Below are 25,438 nucleotides of genomic sequence, written 5' to 3'. Positions count from 1 at the left end.
AATACCTGTGAGCAGGAAGAGCATCCTAGGTTTTGGCAATTTAGCATATCAAGTTGCTTGGTTTTGCTCCCAAATCTACAATATGCTTCTCAACTTCCTATGTTTCTTCTCTCTCCAAACCCTCAATGAAAATTTAAATGAAATGCCAACTTGCCCAATTTGAGGCTAAGTCCTATTTTAGGCCTATGCTCCTCTGGCTGTTGCTGATCAGGCGAGTTTTCATGAGGGATAATGATGCCACAGGGAGATTCATCACCCGGGGTGTTAGGGGTGGCATTGCCACTAGCAGATGAAACAGATGGGGCAGAGCTGATGGGTCGTAGGGTTGGTTTAAGGCAAGGCTTCTGTTCCGGTTCCTCCTCCTCTTCCTCTGGTTCTTCCTTTTTTTCCTCTTTTTCTGGTTTTTCCTCCTCCTCTTCCTCAGATTCTGGCTCCTGTTTGATTTGTGGCTGTCGGCGCCTTTCAGCCTCTTGTTCCATCTGCAAACAAATAGCCCATTAGAGAACATAAAAACCTCTCAAAACCAAAATTGTGCTATTTGGGGAAATTCTGATAAAGGACCTACTTAAATGTCCTGCCCGCTACCCCATGAAATGTCCACTGCATAATCTGTTATTAAGGACTAAAATATACACAAACCCTACTACTGTCTTCATATTGGATAATCCTGATAAATCCAAATAATCTTTTGGACTCCATTTTATTTGGATTTTAAAAAAAATCCAGATTAACAATTTTATGATACTTACATAGAGACTGGAAACCAAAAAAAGCTTTCCATATCTACATTTGGACGAACAAAGCATATATTACCACCAGATCAGCTATAAACCTCTAATTTATTAAATATGTACTCAAACTTTTAACTTTGCCTAATACTATAAAGATATCTATGCATTTTCCTTTGTTAGATTAGTTGCTGCTTACCCTCTGGAGTTCTGCATCTGGATCCGGATGTCCTTCTGCCAGAAGGCGCTGCCTGATTTCTTCCAACTCTTCTTTCTCCCTCTTCCTATCTCGTTCATCTCCTTCCATCTCTTTCTCCCTATCTCGCAATCTCTTTTGAAGAGCACTACCCCTGAAGAAGATACAAACTTTGTGTTTAAAAGTTAAGATCTAATGAAAGCCTTCTAAAACACAACTGCTTGCATTCATTTTTCCATTAAGTAAAACCACAAGATGTACAAGTGCACCTTGAACCCTCTTTTCTCATGATGGGAGATGCTAAAATGTCAACTCCCATTCTATACACAACTCCAAAGAATCAGCATCATCATGCTCAGCAGATAATGAGACATGCCGAGAGACAAATGCTCTTTCTGAAATCCTGAATGAAAAAAATTATAGTTAGAGTGGGATCACTTATAAAGCTAGGAAAAGAATAATAAATGTTCTATAGACCTTAGTGAACCTGTACTTGATAAGAACTCCTCCCCATTTTAATTCATCAGTTAAGATTTTTGGGTATTCCCATAAGAAGGATCCTCACCACCTAGACTTAAAATTTTTCTGAATATAATCCACAGCCCCAGCATAAAGAGCAGAGAAATAAGTTTATATAAAAGGTCCACTCTTCCCTTCCCTTCCCAGTTTTGGGACTACTTTGATCTCATGTTCTGCCTCACCCTAATGCAATACCTTCATCCCTGTTAAAGGAGTGGGAAGGAGAGATGCTCCATGAATCAGTGAGTAGAAGTAAAGTGTTACCCAGTTCCCTCAGATTTTGAATGTATGGACTCCACGAGGTAATCTAGGTTCTTATGATTCCTATCTCCACAGTATTTGAGTGCCAAGTCCCCTGTACACTCATGCCTCTTATTTTCTACCAGTAACCATGACAATTTTATTAAACAGCTAGATAATAAGGATTGGATAATACCGCTTGGTTGCTTACTCAAACATACCTGTAATATTTTGGATCATCTCGGTCATCATCATAATCTTCTAAAAATTCTTTTAGCCGTTTGGCTTCTTTTGCCTGTAGCATGTAGAGACATCAACATTACTGTAAAGGTTTTCTACTCCTTCCTCTCAGACAAAATACATCCTGTTTCATTCTATCCCTATTTAAATTACTGGATACAGATTCCCCCTGCCAGCAGAAGGAGAGCTTTTGGAGTGGCATCACTCCCCTCTCCTCCCATATAAGTGTGTGACAACTCACTAATGTTTGTCCATCTCTGACTGGTAGGATAAATGTCCCTCACTGGCAAGCACTGAAGTTCTCATTATCTAACATCTTGAAGCTTTCTCATATGGTCAATATTCTTGTGTCCTAAATAAGAAAACCACAATAGGGTTCTTCAAATAACCTCATTAAAAGTCAGTTTAATGGATTTGAAATGGGCACTATCAGTTCCATTTAGTCTTGAAATTTAGATTTTAAAAAACCAAAAGTTTAATCAATATAAATAATTCTAATGAATAATTTTAGATATAAATACTCCTTTGCAATGTGCTGCAGCATTTAGCTCATCCACGAGCCAAAACGTGACAGAGGAACAGAATCTTAATACAAAAAACCCCAAACCAAACCAAAAAAACCCCAAAACCCTCATTCTGCAGAATCTGAACATGACAAGCATACCACAGGAGTACATCCAGCAGACTAGATCTGACCAATGTCCTATACATCAGAAAACAGACTACATTTACACTGAAAACTTGACAGGTATGTTGGTCACAGTTGTAACATTTCATACCGAAGGTGCAATTCTCCGTAAAACAACTAGAGTATTTTGTAGCTGCCTGCCTCTCTCCCTGTTCTGCTTCTGCTAGACCCAGACAAACAAGCTTTATTTTTCCAGGATCTCTTACCTAACGCTTCTGCTTTAGATTTTAAAAGCCATCTATCACAATTATGCGGCTAGTTAGCTTTAAGCTATTGTATACAAAAATCCATGTGTTCTGTTGATGTAAGTAGAACAATAAATTACAGTATATTTCACAGTAGCCCTTTATGTGACAAAAATTACAGAATCTGCCTCAGTTCTAATTCAGACACAGGAAAAAAAAATTAAATCCAATTGCAAATAGCAAATCTTACCATTTCCCTTCGTCTTTCTTCTTCCCTCTCAGATTCTTTTTCATATTCTCTAGTTTTCTTCCGTTCTCTGATCTCCCAGTTTTTAAGACGCTGCAATAAAAATATATGAAATACTCTCCAATCTCTTGAGCATTAAAAACAACTAAAAAACAAAACCAGTTTCCACACACTTAGAAATAATTAGGTCAAGATATACAAATTCACTACTTCTAGTTTAAGCCCTTGGAATAAATGGGCCAGAAATTCCCCTCCAGACTGATTTAATTTTGTAGAACATTGTGTTCTGAATCGTGTCATCCAGTGCCAAAGGGTTAGATATGGGGCTGGAAAAAAAGTGGACTGTTGTGCACTAAGACAACCACCAAGAAACACATGATTAAAAAGTCACTGATATCAAAAGCGACTTTTCAAAGTAACTTGAAAGGTTTGAAAAGCATATCTACTACCAAACTACCTCTTGATAAGCAGCTTCCTTCTCACGTAGTTTCCTTTCCAGCTTTCGCCGTTCATAGGCGTCCTCTTCATCCTCTTCTCGGTCCCTTTTCTTGTCCTTTTCTCGCTCCCGCTCTCGTTCTCTCTCCCTTTCCCGCTCCCGTTCTCTCTCCCTTTCCCGCTCCCGTTCTCTCTCCCTTTCCCGCTCCCGTTCACGTTCTCGGTCTCTGCTTTTCTCTCTAAGGACAATGACCAATATAATTAAGCATACAACCAGATAGCTTATCTCCTCTATCAAACAAGAACAAACGAGTACTGGATGTAATTTCAAACACGTAATACAGTACTGATACCTTCTCTCAGGGTGGATTTGATTTAAATCACTAGTCAGAAAGACTCGATTTAATCATGGATATCTACATAAAAGTGCATTCTTGTTGGTTGTAATAACCTTAATACATATTCTTCACAACTCAGAGATAGAGGAGACCCAAACTGGGTCTCATCTACTGCCTGCTGCCATTATAGGTTTTCCCTTCTAGTGAGAGAATGGTATGGTAGATCTCAAATCAATTAAGGATACGCTTAGAAAGTCCTCAAGACTTCTGGAATATACTGCTCAGACAATTTCACTTTTTTTTCTACTGCCTGTCTCTCCCTTCTCATATTTATCTCCAGATCTATTCTGCCCCCAACAATCTTCTATTCATTGAACTTTTTGAAACTTTGCACTTTTAGAGAGAGTTAAGGGATTGACTCTGTGTACACAAATATGCAGAGGGACAATTGGGTTGAGGTCTGTTATTTCTGACCTCTATATATGAGTTATTTATTTAAAAACATTTTTGCTGTTAACAAGCATGTTATCTCTGAAGACACGAATCCACAGTTTGAGCACTGCAAAACTAAGCACCTCAGATGGTATCTTCTAGACAGAGCACTGAGTCCCATTGGGTAGATAAAAAGATAACCTAAATAATCTATACAGAAGCCCCTGCAACCCTATAAAATTGGGTCCCTAATCCATGAACTATTGGAACTAATTTACAAAATTTTTCTTAAACATTACATGAATATATTGTCTCATACTATAGAATTAGAATTTATAATCCCTATTCCATGATGAGATATCTTTGAGCTATAATGTATCTTACTTAAAACTATCTTTAGATCAGATTTTTTTGATAAAATGCTTTGAGAAAAAAAAGCAATTTTAAATTTGTATTTTATTTTTTTTTAAATCATTGATTTTTATCCACCCTGTCTTCTCTGGAGTTATTCCTCTGGTTATTGTACAAAATAATTAGATATAGTGATGGTGTTAATTATGTAAATCTATATTTAATTTTTGCCGTCTTTTAAAAACTATTACAAACCTATTACTTAGTCAGCCCAACCATAAACACTTGGAATCACTAAGCACACATGGCAGTAGCTAGTATTCAAGGGTCAATGTTCTCCAATAGTTTTTCACATACATGCCCCAAAGCTATTAGTCCCCTTTATTTTCCAGGCCATCATTTTACAGTTTAAATAACTCTTAAGGTTTGTGCTACTTGCAGAAATCTCAGTTTGAACTGCAAGCTCAGTCCCTCATTCTTCAGGCTACCAGGAACAGAGGTATGTCAGGTTAATCTTGGTGAAAAGGGAGAGCAGGTCTTGCTGAGCAGAAGTTGGTATCTTTTTATTTATTTATATATAAAACTTTCCCTTATCCTCTTAACAAAGAGTATCACCTTGCTGCAGGACTATTACAGGGAGAGAAAAGGGACACCTCAGGATGGAGGGCAGATGCTCTGTCTGAAGAGGCATAAAAGGATCTTTGGTGGGGATATAGTGGGTGTAATGCAACCAGTTATGAAAAAAATAACCCTCAAAGCCAGTCTGTTTGAAAGACTCACATCCAGCTGCCTCACCCAGCCCTATATGGATTCTTTTTTTCCTTTCTCCGTACCCACCCCAAAAGCAGAAGACAATAAGAATGCCAGATAGTTGTGCAAGGTATGAAAGATCATCTTTCCATAACCAAAAAAAAAAAAAAAAAAAAAAAAAAAAAGTCAGACTGGACAACTGCCTTAGGTTTGAATACTGCCCCGCTCTATTTTTTTTACATAGGACATAAAAAATAAGTTTACTGCTGGCCTGAAAAGCCTTGTATACAAAGCTTCAATCTTAAATGAATTTAAGAGTATGTTATCACTTACTGAGAGAGATATTCACATTTATTATCTTTCACATTATTTTTAACCCTCTACTGCCCCATGAGCATACCAATTCTGACACTCCGTAATACCTCCATCTGGCTCTACCTTCACAAGACAGGGGCCTCAAAAGCATTTAGTCAGTCCCTTAAATTTAGGTACACTGAGTGCCAAGGCTAATATATGTACACCTCCTTGAAACAAACACTCTCCCCTCTTCCCATTTGGCTCACAACCTGCATATAGACTTTGCATTACCATGTTTAGCCACTAGCTTCCTTGCAGTTTAGCTCTTTTCATACTGCCGATTAGCTAGGATGACGGGTTGAGCAATAAGGCTTCACCTTTTGTGGGAACTATCACATGCTTTGTGTGCTTTTGATATAAAAAATAAAAGTTTTTCAAAATCGTATTTCCTATTCCACATGGACCTATTTTTTTAACCTAGGATTGAGAGCTGTCTTTTTTCTAAGTGAAAAAACCCAACAATATATTGAACTATATTCATTTGCGTAACCAGAGTTCTATTTCAGCAACTCAAACTTTTATTTACCTTGATCTGCTTCGATCCTTGTTGCGGTCTGAGCTCCTTTCACGGTCTCTGTCACGGTCTCGATCCCGGTCTCTGTCTCGGTCTTTAGTCCGGTCACGATCCCTATCCCGCTCTCGTTCACGCTCCCGTTCTTTCTCCTTCTCTCGTTCACGCTCCCGTTCCCTCTCTCTTTCGCGCTCCCTCCTCTCTCGTTCACGCTCCCGTTCCCTCTCTCTTTCTCTCCGTTCTTTTTCAATTTCCTGTCTCTCTTTCTCTTTTTTGCCTTTTTCCTCCTCCAGTTTCTAAAAACCAACAAGAGAACTTTCACGGTTAATTCCATAATTGCAGGAATCAGATAGTCCCGGCGCAACACGCAAGGCTGGTAATGGACGTACCAAAACCGCCAGTGATTTAACATTTAATGTATTAAATAGTTTGTTTGGAACTCAAGTATGAAATCAAAATGTAGCAATCACAAGACTAGATTTCGTGCAAAAGCATAGATCTACACAGACTGGCAATCTCCAACCTTGGATGGCAGGGTAGGGCTGGCCTTGGATTGTTGTATAAATGACTGAGGTGCACATACACAGTGCACTCCCAATCATGGTTCACAGCAGAGCCACAGACTCCACAGGTGCAATGAACCACTTGGGTACAAACAAAATGAACTTTTAGCTAACAAAATTCATTCTGCTCAGCTGTACAAACAGGATTCAGTTGATGCCCATTGGGACAGAGTTGTTTCCCCATGGTCTCAGCAGACCATGTCAACCCTATCTGAAAACTTGGGGTAAAGAAATTCATCCATTTGCACACTGGTGCACATGCTGCAACAGTGAGCAGGGAGCTGGACCCCTCCCGCTTTGCCCTTCCTAAAAAGCTAACTGTTCACTAATAAAAAGTGAATTCTGCTGAATGGAATCCTCAACTTTCACCCCTACAAGATGGAAAGATTAAAAAAGGTTGGAAATCACTCATTTGAAATACAGAAACTAAAGGGTTATCTGCTACTGTTTTACTAAAATTGTACACAGTTGCAACTTTTCCATTTAAAAACAGTATCTATAACCAGAACTCCTATAAGACAATAGAAAATACATCAATAGAATGATAGATAAATCCATCCTTGGAAGCAATTGTTGTGTGTTAACTTACAGATGCTGTGCTAGGACATGGATCGCCAACACTGGATTAACTTTGCCTATAAGCTATGTTTCTGGGAGGAAGAGCAAGTACACGGTTCACAAAAATACCAAACAACAAAGACAGACCAAGATTGTCAGCCTGACAGATGCCAGAACCCCACATGTTTTTTACACATACTGAGCAGAAAAAACAGGTTTTATCCCCTTTGGCTCCACGTTTACCACCACTGAAAAGAAATTAAAAACCGAAACAATAAAATGTGCATTTTCTTTTTTCTTTTCTTTTCTTTCTTTAAACAATGCATTTAAGACAACTTTAAAAAGCAATCTTACCTGGTAAATATTCTTCTGTCCTGTGCCCATGGACCAGAGAACTGACATAGGGTTACAGAAATAAAGCTAATTCACAAGAGATCAATATATCCAGCCACCATACCACACTGTATTGATAGTAAAATACAGGCATGCTAGTGTTGGATACATTGAAATCACAAAAGGAAAAAGGGATTAAAAAAATGGTAGGAAACTGATACTATGAAAAAAACAAAACTTAAATTCTACAAAACAGAGGGGTGAAAACTTAGAAACTAAGTGAAATTCTTTTATAGATGTCTTAAAATGTAACAAACTAAGATGTTAGATTATGCTATGCCAACTTTCAAAATCAAACTTACCTCAATTTCATATACTTTTAAAGAAAAGTTTATATACTGAAATAGTTGATACTTACAGATTATTTTAGATGTTCCAATAGAAATTTCTTTGCCTGAATTCCTGGATTTCCCCTCAAATACTTTGTTCATAGCAAAAATTGTGTCTCAGAGATATCTTTTCTCTGTACGAGTTTTGGTCTCTTATGACCTATTTTATAAATTTGGTTCCTTAAAAATCCAATTAAAAAAAATGAATTGGCCTATCTAGTTCACATCAAAACCACATTTAACCAACTGCTACCAGTGTAAACAAGAGAGTCTGAAGGGATAATGGGATGGAAAAAGCATCATAGATATACTGAAGTAATGAACAGAAAAGGGCAGGTAGAAGAATCATAAATCTTACCTTGAGCTCTCTTCAGACTCGTCCGTGCTGTAAATGGACGCCCCCTGCAAGGCTGATACCCTGACAGTCTGTGGTTATTGTTTTATAAACTCATATTTAAAACATGCAAAGGTTCACTGTGCTCATTAGCCAGCTGCTATGGATTCAACAGCCCTTTAAATCATTCCACCCAATATATACAATGGCCACTTATAATTCAAGTTGATTTTAAAAGTTAAGAAATCCAAAATATCCCCCCAATAAAATAGATCAAAGGCAGTAAAATGCCTGACAGCTTCTGAAACAGTGAAGCATATTTTAATTTTTTTAAACCACGTGATTTGTTTATATTTTGTACCAGTGACTTGATAGGGCCTGGAATTAAACACAACTCTGCTATGTCTCACCATTGACCAGTTTCATATTTAAATTACTGAAATTCACCAGAAGATCTCTTCTGGAATTCTTTTCCTTAGGCTTTCATTCCTAAATTGAGTGGAGAGGAAAATGCAGTATTTACATTGCCAGCAGTGTTCCTTTTGCTTTATGTTGATAAAGTTGTGTGAAAGTACCACCCAACAACTGCACAAGGTAAAGCTGAATAGCAGGGGTACACTTCACCTTACTGCACCTTCAAGCTTTTCATCAATGTCAACTTCGGGTATTCAGAAAAGTATTTGTTCAAATCGAGAACACTGGTTAATACTTCAGTGGGTCAGGGACCACCTCCACTCTTGCTGGGGAAAATTAATACCGCCTTATAAGCTAAACATTGAAATATATTACATGCACAGTTTGCATTTCACTATCCATTAGTACCACCTTCCAAACCAGAAACATTCATAAATGCACTGACATTAACAGAAACTTCTGTAGGTGGGAACCCTGAAGTGGGATTTGCTGTGCACAACATTTCCAAGCCAGTTACCCCTTTGCATATTTTTCTGAGGGGGCATCCATAAATATAATAAAAAACAGAAGCTCATACTTACATCCTATTCCATGTTACTTTCCAAGCTGAGAGTTTCATCTTGCATTAGTCACCATATGATCTCTATCATAATGGTGGGGGTCAATGAATAGATTAGCTTTATGGGAATTTACAATTCTTCCATGCATCTAAATTTTGGTAATTCTGGTAACCACTGACCTATTTTTAATTTTCCCCCACTCAACTTAGAACTATTAAAATAAAAAAGTCTTAAATTTAAAATTAAAATTTCAGCTCTCCATAAAACGTTTCCTTGGATTACGTTATAACTGTCTACAGAAACACACTCAAGTGTATGTCTTACATTGCAGCCTGTTTAGTCTTTAGTTATAAATATATCTAACTTAATGTATGTGTAGAAACTTAAGTTGTGTCTATTCATGATAAAGTGAGAAGACTGCAAAGCAATCAATAGCACCTAAAAGTCTTACAAATGCCAAGGGCCACTTAACGTGGTATGTGTCTTTTGCTGGCTTTTAAATAGCTCTCTCTTTCTCCAGATATATATATATATTACACCTCATTATAAACAGTATTTTAAGTGATATTGTAATGTATTGGTAAATTTTATAAAAGTGGGTTTTTTTGGGATTCTGTAAAAGCCTAATTTTGTATCAAGTGCAAAAACAAGAATACTACCTTGTGTGTGTCTCTGAATTTACTGATCTCTCTTGATATCAGGTCTCTTTTGTCTTCCTCCATTTCTATAGCATTTATATCCTCCTAAAAAACAAGGGGGACAGGAGGAAAAGCATTAAGAGCTATCTGTACATACACAGAAGAACAAGAGAAAAGCTTAAGGTTAGAAGTTTTGTACCAGTCTTGTAAGAGATAAATATACCCCTTCTGCAGTACCAAACCTGACAGTCTGATGTTAATGAGTGAAAAATCAGATGGACAAGAGTCACAAATCTGGCAACTAGCAGTAAACATAGTCATTGTCAAAGCCTACAATGTAAACGAACCTTGGTGATGAGTGGATAAGGTATCAGTGGGGCCACTGGAAATCTGCGGAAAATCTGCGGAAAAATCCACGGAGATTTTTTTTTTTAAAAATAGATTGCACACTACTCTGAAAAACAATGTTTTGTATGTTTGAACTATAAGCAATATTGTATTGCTGTGATCTTATTTTTTTGACTCAACAAAATTAAAGAAGAACCTCGCTAATTCTCCCTTCACTGATCTTTTTCTCAGCAAAGTTTTAACAGATGTTGTAGTGAGGTCTCATATTAGTAAGACATCACAGAATTATAAAGTGTACTACAGGTCATTAGTACACTATAATAATTTCATCATAAATAAGACTAAACTACACTTGTCAAAATAAGTGATCAATACATTGTGCTGCATAAATCTTGATTTTATTTACTCGCTAATTCGCAAAATTTAGTCATCTGTAATGGATCTCCTGGTAGTTAGTGCGAATTAGCGAGGTTCCCCCATGCTTGAAATTCAAAAACAGATTCCACTCACTCGCCACTCCTCCCACACACCCTCATCTCCCCCACATCATCCATCATTCCTTCATCCAGTGGAACTAGTGAAGGATTCAGCTGCTATCAGCAGCAGTTTCTTCCCATTCCCTTCAGGGGGACAGAAGCCCCAGAACAAGCAGTGTTTTTCATATGGCATCTGCCCCCATCTTCCTTTCCCTCCACCCGCCACCCACAGATTCTTCTTTTCCCCCTTCTTAAAAGTCAAAGGAGTGATGAACTCATCTCCCTGCTCCCACCTGCACCCCCACAGGCCAAAGATGTAGCCTCCAAGATTCTCATTTTCCTACCCATCAGGGAGAGAAGGCAAAGTGCAATTTCAACCCAACAGCTGCTGTGTCTTTGGCAGAACATATTAATCTGCTCTGCTACCTCAGACTAGTCTAAAACTAGATCATGCAGAAATAGCAGAGTTCCAAAAAGTACACTTAGCACTCAGTTCTTGCAAGATTATGGTGGCATGGCAATGTGATAGTATAGTCATCTGTCATTATCCATGACCATAAATAGCCACAGCACAAAAAACATTTTACAGTCTTTTTTGTTTGCATAAAATACAGCCCACAGCATTAGACAATGACTTCATTCTTAGATTCTCATCCAAAAAGTCTTGCCCCAAAGAAAGGGTGAGGAAGGAAATTAAATTCTCAACTCAGGACTCCTATTCCTCTGGTTATTTTAGACTAAGAATGATGTGGGGATGATATACTCACTCCCAGAGGGAGAGGTGTTGCTTCTTGCACTGCTCTTTCACACCCCATCAGCAGCTGAAGCTGCATTACTGCCTTGGAATGGGAATTATACAGTAGATTTAAGCAGGTAAAAATCTCAGTCCAACTAGATTCTGATTTCTTGCAACATTGGGTGGAGGTTGAGAGGTGTCAAGAGCCCATTTTCACATGGTTAGAGACTCAGTTGCAAAAGGAAAAAGTCTTAGTTTGCCAATTGAAAATTCTTGGTTTTCCCCTCTTCTCCAGAGTTTATTTTAGTACACTGAAAGAATCACCGATAAAGGAGGTTTGCATCAGAACACTTCTGCCAAACACTAGATTTTTCTTGTGTCACAAAGCATAGGAAAGCCAGCTGGTCAAACAGCCACACTAAAACATTTTTATAATAGTAAATTATAGTAAAAATAATAAAATTATAACATGCCTTTCATCCCTGGAGGATCCCAAAGTGTTTCAAAACTATACACATATACCACCACTGAAATCCAGCCACCTCTGGGGTGTAAAGTAGCAACAACCAGCTGACTCATGGCATGCTATCGAACAGTGGGGAGAAGAGGAATTTTTGGCAAAGGACATCAGAGCAAACCACTACGCTTACACAAAGTGTTCTGGGATCTTTAACTGTCAACACAGAAAAGGCAGGACCTTGTTTTTTTTAAGGTCTCATCTGAAAGACCTATAGACACGCAATAAATTGCACTGAATTCAACGCATCTACCTCAGAGGGATGAAAGGCTGAGTCAAACCTGCCAGGATTCAAACCTGTAGTTCCAGGAAGTCTAGGTGCTCAGACCCCCTAAGCCATCCAGAGGGGATGGCATCTAAAACTGACTAGATTTCAATTTAATACATGAAACTGCTGCTGACATCAACGCTTGTCGATTTGTTTTCTCATCAGAAGTTTTGGGTTAAAGTATTTGCACAGGGTTTGCCCATTATATAAAGGTGAGTTGAAGAAAAAATCTGTTTTGTCCAAAATCAAAACACATACGTCCTCCTTCTTTTCCTTTTTCTTCTTCCTGGGGTGAGAGTCAGATTCCTGGGAAGGGGCATTGAGCTCGCTGGAATATTCTCGTATTAATACTTCAATGGCCCCTTTAATTAACTGATCTCTTCTCTTTGTTTCCTCATCCAGTGCTTCGTCATCATCATTTGTAGACTCTGGTCTGGAGTTCTAGGGAAAGTGGCAAATTTAGAGAAATCAGCAAACTGTCACACTAAATCCCACTCACGTGAGAGGAAGGATTTTGTCCCAAATGTTCATTTTTAATAATCCTGCTAGTGCCTCTACTGTGTTTACAAAGTTTAAGAGCAGCTCTCAACTGCATCCTATTGCTCAGACCTCCTCACACTAACAGTGCCAGAGAGGGATTGCATTCCAGAGTTTTACAAGTGGAACAGTTGTAGACTGCAACAGTAGGACTGTGACAAGACTGACAGACAGGTCAAGGAAGAGACAGAGGGAGCAAATGGAGTATAAACAGCTGTGGCCCTAATGTTGATCTACCATAGCTTCTGATCTCTCTCCCTCAGGAACTGTGGGCCACTTCAGTAGCTCGCCTCTAACCCCCCTCTTTTTTTTGGAAGCCCACGAGACTATCATACAATAAAAATGTTTTCCTTTTCTAGTTAACTTTAAAGCAGTGAGCTATGGGGAAAGAGCTATTTTAAAGCAACATTTCTAGATAGAAAATATCCCTATTATACAAGAAGTTTCCTTATTGTTGATCATATATTTATCATCACTTTTTTTCTTCTCCCAGTGGGGAAGCAGGACAAAGGGAAACTCTGGGAAAAATCTCCTTGCACCAATGTTATATAGAAGTTTATGAATACTCTGGATAAAGAATATCTTGCCCATTTATTGGCCCCTCCCGCCCATTTTGTAAAAAAAATGGAATCTCACCTGAGAATCCAGTTGGGTGTCCCATCAAGCGATAGGTGGTGGGTAAAAGAGGGATAGCGGGAGGGAGGGAAGGGTCTGATGGAGCAGCAGCTAAGAATGAGGGGGGGAGAAGGGTTCACTTGGAGCTGAAGGGGCTGCCAGGTCAAGGAGGAGTAGACTGAGAAGAGCTAGAAAGCAGTGACAGGGCGTGGAGCTGAAGAGGTCCAGGGAGAAGAGGTGATCATGAAGAGGAGCTTATTAGATTAAAGTGTTGCTTGGTTTATCTCCCTCATATTGGAAATTAAATGTTGTAATGTATATTAATACAAACAAAAAATTCAAGAAAACGAGTTCTGAAAAGAGCACTGCAACTTTCTGATCTGACAGTGGCCCTTGCATGCCAAGGAAGGCATGAAGGGGCTAATTAAAAGGAACTGCAAGCACTTTGATAAACTTGTAATGCATTTACTATAACTCATACTAGTGTTTCAGTGGAGGTAGTATTTCATAAATTTCTTACATCAATATTCCTCAGCAATTCACATTTCCTTCAACCACCAATAATGAGAACATACCAGGGTCTAATTTGTCTAGAACATTAGAAAGATGCCAGTCAAAATTATATGAAATCAGGGTGCAGAGCTTTTCTACATGGAGATCAACAAGTTATTTAAAGAATATATCCTAAAAAGAATTAGGAATTTTCACTTTATATTAGTGATTAAATTTATTTTCATCAGAAAGCTTCACAATGTCACAACTGACCATCTCGGCCTTCCTACACAAAAAAAAAAAAAAACATAAAAATTCACAGAAAGCACAATCCTTTCTGTTCATGTCCTACAGCTGCAGTACAGTCTTAAGGTTACTTACAATCCCAGCCGTAAAGCATAGAAATTACAGCAGCTGCCAGAGGGGAAAAGGAAAACTCTGACAAGAGTGAGTGCTCGAGTCGAACTTTCCTCCCTTAATCTAGGTTAGCAACTAGAGTACTTGTGCCATATGGATTTCACATGGTTAGCACTTTGTTGTTCTGAGCAATAGTCTTGTGACCCCCATATGCTAGACAGACAGTCAAATTATGTTAAAAACCTGAGGTCACATTTATGCCGCGTGTCTGACTGGACAAAAAGTATTCATATTTCCTGCATATTCTGTGTAGCTTTCTAAGCTACTACAAAGCACTGATTGCAAAAGTTTACCAACTTTTATGTGTTCATTATCTATAAAATGAAACTGAAAAATCTGCTTTGGCCAACTAGAACTATGAACAGTTGTTGCTTCAAGGAGCGAGCGCCAATTAGTACATGCCTTTGCTTGGGGCAATTAGAGAAAAAGTGCAGGTATTTTAAATGAATGAACATGCTCTATTACCCTTGCTAAAGAGAAGCATTAGCAAAAAAATGGGCCGCATTAATCTTTGGCATAACTACTAGTTTCAAGCAAGTTACACCCATGATGAATTTGGCTCAGTAAATCCAGCACACCAAACTACCCCAGAAAGACAATTAAATAATTAAACCAGAAAATTCAGAATGAGTTAGATGGACAGTGACCCTGGTTTGATCCCCAACAGGTGTTCCATCAAGTCAAAGATGGAAAAAAAAAATACCCCCCATGCTTAATGTTACATCTGCTTGTGATCTGTTCACAGCCTTGTAACAGCCCAGAAATAAATCTACTTCTCGGTTTTGCATGAGTTTTAAACAATTGTGAAGAGAAACTTAATTCAGCTCCCTCAGTCGGCTCATGGATTTTTTTAACAAACAATACATTTCTATAGGTCACTTTTTAAACATCATCTCAAATCTCTAATTAAACATTAAGTTTCAGAACAGATTAGGTACAGTATAATAATATGTACTACTCTCTTTAGAATGGATATAAACTGAGAATCAGAAGTTCAGGTCTGGCTGATATACAGTGATGCATCAATTTAAAGCTGTGATTCTGAACAAATTTAGTGCAACTTTGCATGCAGACACCCTTAAATCAATTTAAACCTAGCTTATATTGTAAATGTAAATTTGTAAATGTACAAAGGCAAGCTAAACTGACAAACAGGTGTTTCCATTGGTTAAATATGCAAACTTATGTGCAGACAAGCCCTAAAGGTGAAATTCTCAAAAATGCTTAAGTAAATTAGGCTCCCAAGTCCCACAAACTTTCAAATGGGATTTAGGAGCCACAGTCTAGCCAAAGTCATGGAGTGAGTTAAGAGCTGAGATAGGAATAGAAACCAAGAGCCCTGGCTTTCAGACCTATTTAACTACTAGATAACCCTGTCTCCACCCCTCATTACATAGTGCAGGTCACACATTTCATACCTACCCCATTGGAAGCCCTTTTTTTTGCTTTCCATTCATCTAGCTGAGCTTTTGTCTTGGCATCAACTTTAACTAGCAGCTTCTTCTCTCCAATCTGGAGGTCATGGAGTAGTCTCAGTGCTCGTAGAGTGGATTCTGGTTCTTTGTACTCACAAAACCCGAACGCTGGAGGTTGATGATCAAGATGAAAAGCAAAAAAACAATGTCTTCAGGTAAATATTTAACAGCTTTTCCCTTACAGATCATTAAGTTCCATATTGGGAACTTAGAACTAATAGGTTCTCAAACTTTTTAAAAAATATTCCAGAAATATGCATCATAAAACGGAAAATATTTACTCTGCAAATTTACAAAACAATTACGCTGCATTATTCTGAAAGAATTACAAAATTTAAGATTTTGACCTTGTTCTTTTTTTATAAAGATTTAACAGGAAAAAATGTCATAAGCAACTCAATTTAAATGCAAAATATTAGAGTAATATTAATTTGTTAGTATATAATTTAAAAGCTGCCTGATAATCAAAATAAATCAATCAATCTGATCAGGATGCCAAAAAGCTACACTTACCTTGAAGTTTTCCAGATGCTCCTTGCACTCTCTTCCAACTCAAAACCAAGCCACACTTCTTGAAGGCAAAATTAAGAAAGGAACGTTATTTAATAAATTTAACGGTTGCTCACACAATACATAAGCAAATGTACCATTCTGAGAAAGAATCAAAACAGTAAGGGTTAATTTTGCTAAAAAATCTTCTGTATTCCTATTTAGTACTAGCTAAAAGAAAGCTATTCTGGTCAAACTGATTGCTTTTCACACAAGTCTAATGAATATGTCATTACTGCACTATCAGTGCCCAACTTCATGGCTTGTGAATTAATCCCACCATGTTTACAGTGATGACAGAATATTTACATCACACACCAGCTGAGGATGAAGTTTAACAAACCAATCACTGCACTTACAGCTAGGAGCTGTCTTATAAGCATATCTGATGCCTTCTCAGAAATGTTGCCCACAAAGACAGTGGTAGTGGGACCGCTGTTTTCATCATTTTCTTTATTCTTTAGACCCGGGTGCTCTTTTCTGGCTCCCAAGTGCTTTCCAACCATGGACACTGTGGTAGGAACTAAGACCTATGGAGGAAAAACAAGATGGCTGAATCTATTTTATAACTTACCAGAAAATGGTTTAGTGTCTTAAAACAAGGAAGAGTTGGAGATATAAAAGCTGTTTCACTACTAAGTTTCCAGCATAGCATGGTAATTGCAAGCCAATACAGCAGGACAGTAGTTTTAAGATTCTACACAAAATATAACAGACATTGCCTATTAGATTCAAAAGCATGAAATTGTTATTTTAAAATCATTGCTGGAAATGCAAGGCAGAAAGAGGTACATTTGTGCAAAGAAATCACTTTTGGATAAGATGTTATGAGTCATCTTTAACTCAGTACCTACTCCAAAAATGAACAATGAGCCTGCCATCCTTTGATATACTGGTACACTTTAACATCTTATGAGAAAGAGATTCTTAAGAGTTATAACTATAAATAGAAGATTAATTCTGGCTCAAAAACACACTCATACCACCAAGTACCGTGACTTAATAGTTCCAGATTTTACACAGAAAAAAATGTTTTACTTTATCAATCCATACCCCTTCTCTATGATAGCCTCTTCTCTTGAATGCGAAGAAGAAATGGTTTGGGAACTGGAGAATATGTAGTTAGGTATGGGGCATTCATGTGTGTGCACATCTTCCAGTCACGTTATAAAGAGGAGTTTAAAAAAAAGAAAATTCATTGTGTACATGGGCTTATTTCCTCCTCATCAATTCTTTAAGGCCAGGGGCAGAACCTTATTTCTTCCAGGATATTGAATAATGCATTTGTTCTAGCATCTTACTGCTATAAAATACATAATTTAGCATGAGTTTATTCCTCTTAGAGGCATTAGGTTTTGGACTGATTTCTTCAGCAGATTCCACTCTGGCAAGATTTTAGTAAAAGCAGTTCCATTAGTTTAGATGGAAAAACAACTAGGAAATGGCTTTAATACCTAGAACGAACCCAGATTTTATAGACGGAAAACACCCCTACCTGCCAGTTAGAATCCATGTGTATAGATAAAACCACTAAAAGCTGTTTTTCCCTCAAGGTTTCCCTAAGTCCTGAGCATCTTTCCCCTCCCACAGCATTGTAGCCAAAAAGGACTTGTCAGAACTTGCTCAGAAGCTTATCAGTACTGACTCTTCTGGCCGGTTTTGGTGAGTGCATCACCCAACACTGCTTCTATATGGGCTACGGAATACCTCATGGCACCCTGCAGGCCTATTGATCTGGTAAGCAAGAGACCAGCCAGCCAACCCTGGTGTTTTGCACAGCAGTGCAGAGTATTATCATGAGGCCATCTCCAAATTACTTGATTTGAGATATAAATAAAAGTTGAACTTTCTATTTGCAAACAATAACTGTTTCAATTTCTTGCAGTTAGCAATTCCAGATATGTCCTTTTAAAACCTTGCCAAAGTCAGAGTTTAATATATCAGTCTAATATTTAATACCAAGCTTTTCCTTTCATGGTTGTGAATGTTAATGAATTGGGGAAAGTTACATATAGAGTAGTTTCAATCAATAAAGCATGTTTTGTGCACATTACTTTACCCCTACTCCCAGTACTACTTACTGTTGGAGCAGGAGCCATAATGCCCATTGGTACAGGAATCATGGGGGTCCCTGAGGGAGAGAAAGAGAATATATCAATGTTACCCACAAACACTCTAGAACAATAAAAACAGAATACACCTGAGCCAACCACGAATCACTGTATGCCAGGAAAAAGTAACAACACTGGTATGCTACTGTGCAGACATGCCGGCAAATAAGAGAACAAATTCAGAGCAAATATGAAGTTCACAATGCATAGAATGGACTGTGCTCACTGTATGGATAGCGAGTCAACATTTTCCTATTGTTTCTGTTTTTTCAGATCATACCAGGGAACACCATGTATACTGCACAACATCCAAATCTTGTACTGAAAACAGATTTAATTTCCTCCTGGACATCTCCGATATTCTTTGTCGTATCTTACTTCTTTAAAAAGATTAATGAATTTATGTTCACAATACCCCTGAACCACAAGACCATTCTCTCTCTTCATGAAGTTCCCTGGTTCATTCACTACACACTTTCCAACCTCTCCAACAAATGAGGCCTTACAGACAACAGCCTCATTCCATACTTAATTCATTCCCACAACATCAGTCCTAAGCACTCAATGAGGCAGGAGGTCCAGTGGGGGGAAAAAAAGTATATGGTCATATAATTAAAGATGATATCATAATGCATATGTACAAGAGGGCCAGATTAGGGTTGCATGGGTAACTTTAATTCAGGCATTTCCTAATTTGTGAGAGCTTGAGTTTGCAACCTTGATGTTCTTTTAACATAGTACATTACATAACAAGCCTTCAGTTTTTTAAAAACAAAAACTGAAAAACACAAAAAACGTCAGGTGAAACTATACGGATGCTTTTCTCATCCTTCCCCCCGACCCTCCCCCAATGGCTCACTGGGAACTTTAAATCCGCAGCACTCCACTATTTCCTGACCTAATCGAGTAACTGTAAGCAGTAAAAAGGCTATCATCTCTGGTGGCAGGTCCACAGAGAAGAAGGATGGAGACACATGGCCAGTGAATGCTAATCGCTAGACAGCAAAGAAACGTTAAGACTCCAGAACAAAGGATTCAGAATTCAGATTCTGTAGGGGACTGTTCTCTAGTGGTTCCAGATCCAAGTACTGTCCATCCTACCCACTCACTTATTTCCCAGATACACTCCCCTCCTCCTTGTTGTCCTCACATCTTTCTCTTCTTCCTGCTTGCATTTTTGTACCCCCCTGCTCCTGTCCCCATCTTCCCTTCCCAGTTCCTGCTCCACTTCCTCATCTGCTGCTATTTTCCTCCACCCACATTCCATGCCCCTCACCCTCAGCTCCTCCCCGCCCCCCACCAAATCCTGCTCCTAACCTCCCTCCCCCTACTGCCCCGAATCTCTTCCCCCACACCCACTCCCATTCCTGCCTCCTCTGCATTTAGGTCAGGCTGCTTCCTCCTCCTCCAAACCGCCTGGGCATCAGCAGAGGGAGCACAGAGAGGACAAGAGACAGTCTGCTCGCTCTCAGATATTGTGCCTGGCACCACAATGGCCCCCTGCAGCCACAAAGAGCAATTGCATGAAAAGTCTCAACATCTGAAGCCGTGGGATGGACCATGCACAGTCTACTCTTGGGGGAATTCTGTGCCCCCCAAGATTAAAAATTATCTGCACAATATTTTAAAATTCTGCATATTTTACTTGTTAAAAGCAATACAATCACACCACTTTCATTTATTTTGGTAATTTATTTCAGAATCTCTCTCAGTAAGTACGTCTGCAACAACACAAACAACAAAAAGATTCAGAAAGAGTTTTGACAAAGATTCCATACTAGGCATATTAGCACATCTATATGGTGCCACAGAGCAAATGGTAATATTAGTATTTCCATGTATATCAAGCACAGAAGATTTTAAGGGTACGTCTACATAGCAAAAAACAAACAAACAACAAAACCCACACACACATGGCTGGTCCGTGCCAGCTGACTCTGGCGTATGGGGTTCAGGCTGTGGGGCTGTTTCATTACTGTGCAGACTTCCAGGCCCAGGCTGGAGCCGAGCTTTGGGACCCTCCAACCCTGCAGGGTCCTAGAGCTTGGGTTCCAGCCCCAGTCTGGAAGTCTATACAGTGATGAAACAGCCCCGCAACCAATCTGCAAGCCCTAAATGTGCCAGCCACAGGTTTTTCTTTGCTGTGTAAACATATCAAAAGGGCAGTACATCCTTAGCAGTAAAGTTAGACAATGATTTGGCACAGCACTTAAATATGTGCATAAAGTTCAGCACCCGAGTTTCCCCAATTAAACTAGTGTTTTGCCAGATTGGGGCCTTAGTTAATGGCATGGCTAAGTAGTACTCAGCATGTCACGTACAGTCACTGGTATGTACAGTCATGGTCTAGAACTGAAATTGTTGAAGATAATAAATTAGAAGGGCAATGGAAGTGGAAGATCCAGCACGGCAGTGGGGAGCGCAGGCCACTGGCTGCATGGAGGTGGAGGATCACCCTGAAGCCTCTCCCTCCCCCAGGACACAGACCCGACCCTGACACAGCACAAGGGTCGGGCCTGCTCCAGAAACACTATAAGGTCTTTTCTCTCCCCAGCTCCAGGCACTCTGCAATAGCGAGCGAGAGGAACAGAGTCTTGCACACATGCCCAGCCCTGCCACCCAATCCAGGTGTGGGGCAAGCAGGTTCAGCCAGATCCAGCTGTGGGGTGAGAGGGTTGTGTGTGGGGCAATCTGGATGCCAGCAGCTTGGTTGGGGGTCCAGGGGATCTCAATGCATGGGGCTTGCTGGGGGGTGCTGAGTGCAGTGGGAATGGGACTCTGCGGGGGGGGGGATCCAGGTGAAGGTGTTGGGGCTCAGCAATAGAAGGGGAACCCTAGGTACTGGGGGAGTGGGGGTCCAGGTGCAGCTGGTTGGGGCTCAGTGGGGTGGGGGTCTGGGTACAAGGGGATTAGCAGAGTGATCCAAATGCAGGGAGCGTGGGGCTTGGCAGGGGGGTCTGGGCGTGGGGGGTCCAGATGCATGGGGGTTGGGTGGATGGGGGCAGCTCTCCACACAGTGAACCCTCTCTCCACAGCTGGGGAGCAATGGGGACAGGAAGTGGGAGTGCTGAGCTTCCTGCAGCTGGGGGAGGTTCCCAGGGATGGGTCTGACCCAGCCACTGGAGCAGCACATGCAGGGGTAGAGATGGCAATTTGTATCTCCCCAGGCTGCTCCCCATGTCCAAACCAGACGTGCCTACTTGGGACTGCTGCCCAGGATGGGTGCATGCATCAATTATTCTGCAAGGAAAGAGTAACATTTGCAAGGCACATTAATTCTGCACTTGCACAGAATTCCCTCAGGAGAAGCAGTCTGGTCAACTCAAAGGAGCTGTGTGTGTATGGAGTATACCCAACGCTGAAAATCAAGACAATTTAGCTGCTAAACTAAGAAATCTATATTGAGCATACAGAAACTAATTTTTCAGATGCTTATAACTTGACCATATTTAGGTGAATTTTCATAGGTAGAGCAAAAATTCACATTCCTGACACTACGACGAGACACACACATACCCCTGCCAAAATTTCATCCCGTGTCCCATTGTAAAGTATGAAGGTGCTAGAGCTTGTCATTGAATCAGTTGCAAGATTTTTTTTTTAAAATGCACAAAATAACCTTTTCCCCCCCAACCTTGTTCCCAGAAACCACCAAACTGTTTTAACTGAAACTCTCCAAAAAAAATTCACCCAGAGGTAGACACTCGGCATAGGAAATTTTAGCCCAAACAGTTAAAGTCTGGCAAAACAACTGAAAACAAGGTCTTGTAACAGGAAAGTATATGGCAATCTTAACTACAAGTGTCACTATTTGCCTGTAGTATTAGTCACAGAAGAGTAGAGAAGTGAGAAACCAGTGCCTGCTCTTTAGGGAAATAGGTGTTATCCCCACAGACTAGTACATTAGCGATGCAGATCATGCTTTCCAGTTGCAAGAACGACTATGATATTTTCAAAATCCTTCTCTCTTCCTGTTTATACCCTATATGGATGCTAGTACTGAAACAATTAATTTGTTTTGTATAAGATCAGACTTTGCAAGAGGAAAGTTCTTTCTCCTCCTATGTGATAATAAGGAAACCTTCAAATAACAGAAGCTTATATGTATCGAGCATATACATGAAACACTTTAGAATAGATTCTTTAAAATGCCATTGGGAAAAAAGAGAGATGGTACTCAGGTAATACTACAAAAAATAGGCTTTATAAAGTCTTGCGATAGCACGGAAACATGTATACACACTCAGGACATAGTAATGGCAAACAGGGTTGCAGTTTTAAATTTCACTACAAAGCTTTCAGTGGCAGAACGTGTTTATTTAATCAAAGAAGTGCAGCTTCAGCAGAAAAAAAATAATAGCCTGTTGATCTCAAAAACTTCTATTTAAGTTTTAAATAATGTAATGCAAGACGGGATTGGGGAGGTGTGTGTGGGGGGGAGAGGAGATGAGTGTTTTTATATTCTACAAACCATTCCAGAATTACCCACTAGGACATAAAACTGTGTTAACATTTATAGCCATATATGCAGTAGTTCAGCCACATGGCTTCTGAAAATATTTTACTCTACAAGACACCAGTGGATAACCCATACAGCCACACGCAGGGTCAGCAAGGCATTTTCTGTAGCCCATATGCTGTGCAGCATTTTGCAGCAGTTTACTTAACTGCAACATAATACAACAGCTGTTCTCACCCTTCTCTCCCGCTACTCCCTGCTCCCAGCTACAGTGCTGTTAGCCTGAAAAAGTAAAGCTTCTGTTTTCAGACTGAGGCTAGCCTGTGCACTGGGAATGCGAAGAAAGAATGAGTGATCAATATAAGAGAAACTAGAATGACAGCCCAATGATTAAGCACTAGGAGCAGAGGAAGAAGAGACACTGGAAGGGGAGTAAAATGGAAACAGAGGGAGAGATTTAAAAATGGAAGAAGGGAGACCAGGAAGCACAATATGTATAAGGAGACAACAATAGAAAATTAGAAGGAAAGGAATGAGAGAGAAATTTTAATGTTACAACAGACAGGTTTAGCAGAGGATTTTAACTTGCTTTTTGCATTAAATGTGCTTATGAGAGTCCAGTCAAAGCAAGTTTTCCCTCCACACACACACACACACACACAAAAAAACACGTCTAAAAATTAGGCAGCATGAGGTACTAATAAGTGTGTCTTCACCATGTAACAATGCCAGAAAGGGCACACACATTTCCATATGAAGCAGTATTGGGATAGTTATCCATATGACCTGCTGACATCCTGTTAAAATATAGGATAGGATATTTAAGTTGTATCTCTTGGAGGAGAAACATGGTCCACAGAGTTCAGTTTTATTTTAGGCAATTATATATGTTCTTAGAAAGTTATTTCAAACCAAAATGTGCAGCCAGTAATATCTTCCATCCCAAGGATCCATCTTGTTCCTTATGAAATCTCAGAACACTCCCCATGCCTCCAGAACATTTTGCTTGCTTAGAAAGTTAGAGACAGAAATAAACTCCGGGCTCCCAAGCTTCAATACAAAGAACAACAACTTCTTCTATGTTAGGGGATCTCATGGTCCCAAAAGTTGCCAACCTTGATAGGAAATATTTAGATTTGACACAAGAATTAAAATAAAACCTGCATTTGTAAATTGGACTAGATTGTAAACTCCTTAAACTATAAGCCATGTCTTCACACAGTGCTTAGCACAAAATAGCCACATCTTGATTGGGGCCTCATTATTACAGGCAGTCCTCGACTTTACGACGTTTAACTTACGATGAATGGCACTTACGATGTTTCTGAATTGACACCCTGATTTGATTTACGACAATTGGTTTTGACTTTACGATGCTCGGTCCCGCAATGGAGTGTATTGTGGTTCCGAGTTATGGTGTTTCGACTTACAATGCAATTTTCAGGAACCAACTGTGTCATAAGTTTGAGGACTGCCTGTACTGTAATATAAACAACAAGGAAGGGACCTCAGTGTGCAAGTTAAAACCATGGCCAAGGGACTGCTAATGGACTCTGTAGCCTTTCACCTATGGGTTCAAGTTGAAAACAGGCTAGCAGCTACCAAAAGTTGCTGCTATATTTTCCTGGCACACATTCCCAGGGTATCCAAGTGCCTTTCATGGTGTTTGGGTTACCATCCAAAGGCTGTTACAGTGGCCTATTTGAAAAATGTTGAAAGCTGCAGTCTATTGCCAAGTAGGTAGGTGTCATAAGACCCATCACCACAAACAAATGACATTAGGAGCCAATCTCAATGGAGAGGATGAGGAATAATTAGACACAGAAACTGAGCTATTCTCACTCTAGAAGTTTTAATTTCTGTTCAGAGAAACATTGGGCATAAAGTGGGAAGCTTACTCATATTGGACATCTCTATGGATAAATAAGGTCTTCAACCTTAAAATACACGTATGCAATTGCGTAAGTGCAAGAGTGAATACAAAACATTTAAAATTTAGTACAGGAAAAATTCACTTAGTTCTGTGGTGGTTCTACTTGCTAACATCACTTACCAGGAGGTACAGGTGGAGGAAAACCAGGAAATTGTGGAGGTGGAATCCCAGGTGGAAGTGTTGGGATTCCCATAGGAGGGCGATTCAAGTGAGGTGGAAAAGACATTCTTGCAGCAGCAATCTGGGGTGTGGAGGGAGAAAAAAAAAAGATAGCCTCAAAACATCATCTATTCAAAATGGAGTGAACTGACAATCACCACACTAACTCTGATTTTCGTCCTTCTATGGACTGCCTGTTGAAATGCAAACTTCAGTTCATGTTTCCTTTCCCCAATTAAGCAATAACAAAGCAGTAGTGGAAGACTTCTTTTCTAATAGTGCTATTATTAAACATGAAAGTCTTGCCTTTTAGGTTGGACTGATGCAAGAGATTAAACTA

At 39.5% G+C, this 25,438-nt stretch overlaps 1 protein-coding gene across 2 annotated transcripts in view; it reads right to left on the bottom strand.

The window, feature by feature from the left end:
* RBM25 (RNA binding motif protein 25) overlaps window positions 1-25,438 on the bottom strand; it is a 40,346-nt gene that overhangs the window by 6,969 nt on the left and 7,939 nt on the right. The window contains exons 2-15 of one of the 2 annotated variants that reach the window (XM_038407802.2): window positions 25,060-25,180; window positions 18,518-18,567; window positions 16,796-16,966; window positions 16,401-16,458; window positions 15,835-15,995; window positions 12,610-12,792; window positions 10,354-10,407; window positions 10,028-10,111; window positions 6,233-6,513; window positions 3,501-3,717; window positions 3,047-3,136; window positions 1,905-1,978; window positions 928-1,078; window positions 155-479 (exon numbers count right to left, since the gene is read on the bottom strand). In XM_038407802.2, the coding sequence (XP_038263730.1) occupies window positions 155-479; window positions 928-1,078; window positions 1,905-1,978; window positions 3,047-3,136; window positions 3,501-3,717; window positions 6,233-6,513; window positions 10,028-10,111; window positions 10,354-10,407; window positions 12,610-12,792; window positions 15,835-15,995; window positions 16,401-16,458; window positions 16,796-16,966; window positions 18,518-18,567; window positions 25,060-25,165 (2,005 nt within the window). In that variant the 5' untranslated portion in view covers window positions 25,166-25,180. The remainder of the gene's footprint in view (window positions 1-154; window positions 480-927; window positions 1,079-1,904; window positions 1,979-3,046; window positions 3,137-3,500; window positions 3,718-6,232; window positions 6,514-10,027; window positions 10,112-10,353; window positions 10,408-12,609; window positions 12,793-15,834; window positions 15,996-16,400; window positions 16,459-16,795; window positions 16,967-18,517; window positions 18,568-25,059; window positions 25,181-25,438) is intronic. The other variant, XM_038407803.2, reaches the window with a different exon arrangement.

Source organism: Dermochelys coriacea, chromosome 6 (genome assembly GCF_009764565.3).
Source record: "Dermochelys coriacea isolate rDerCor1 chromosome 6, rDerCor1.pri.v4, whole genome shotgun sequence".
Taxonomy (NCBI): Eukaryota; Metazoa; Chordata; order Testudines; family Dermochelyidae; genus Dermochelys; species Dermochelys coriacea.
The sequence above is the reverse complement of the archived record's forward strand: the minus strand, read 5'-3'. Positions and strand labels throughout refer to the sequence as shown.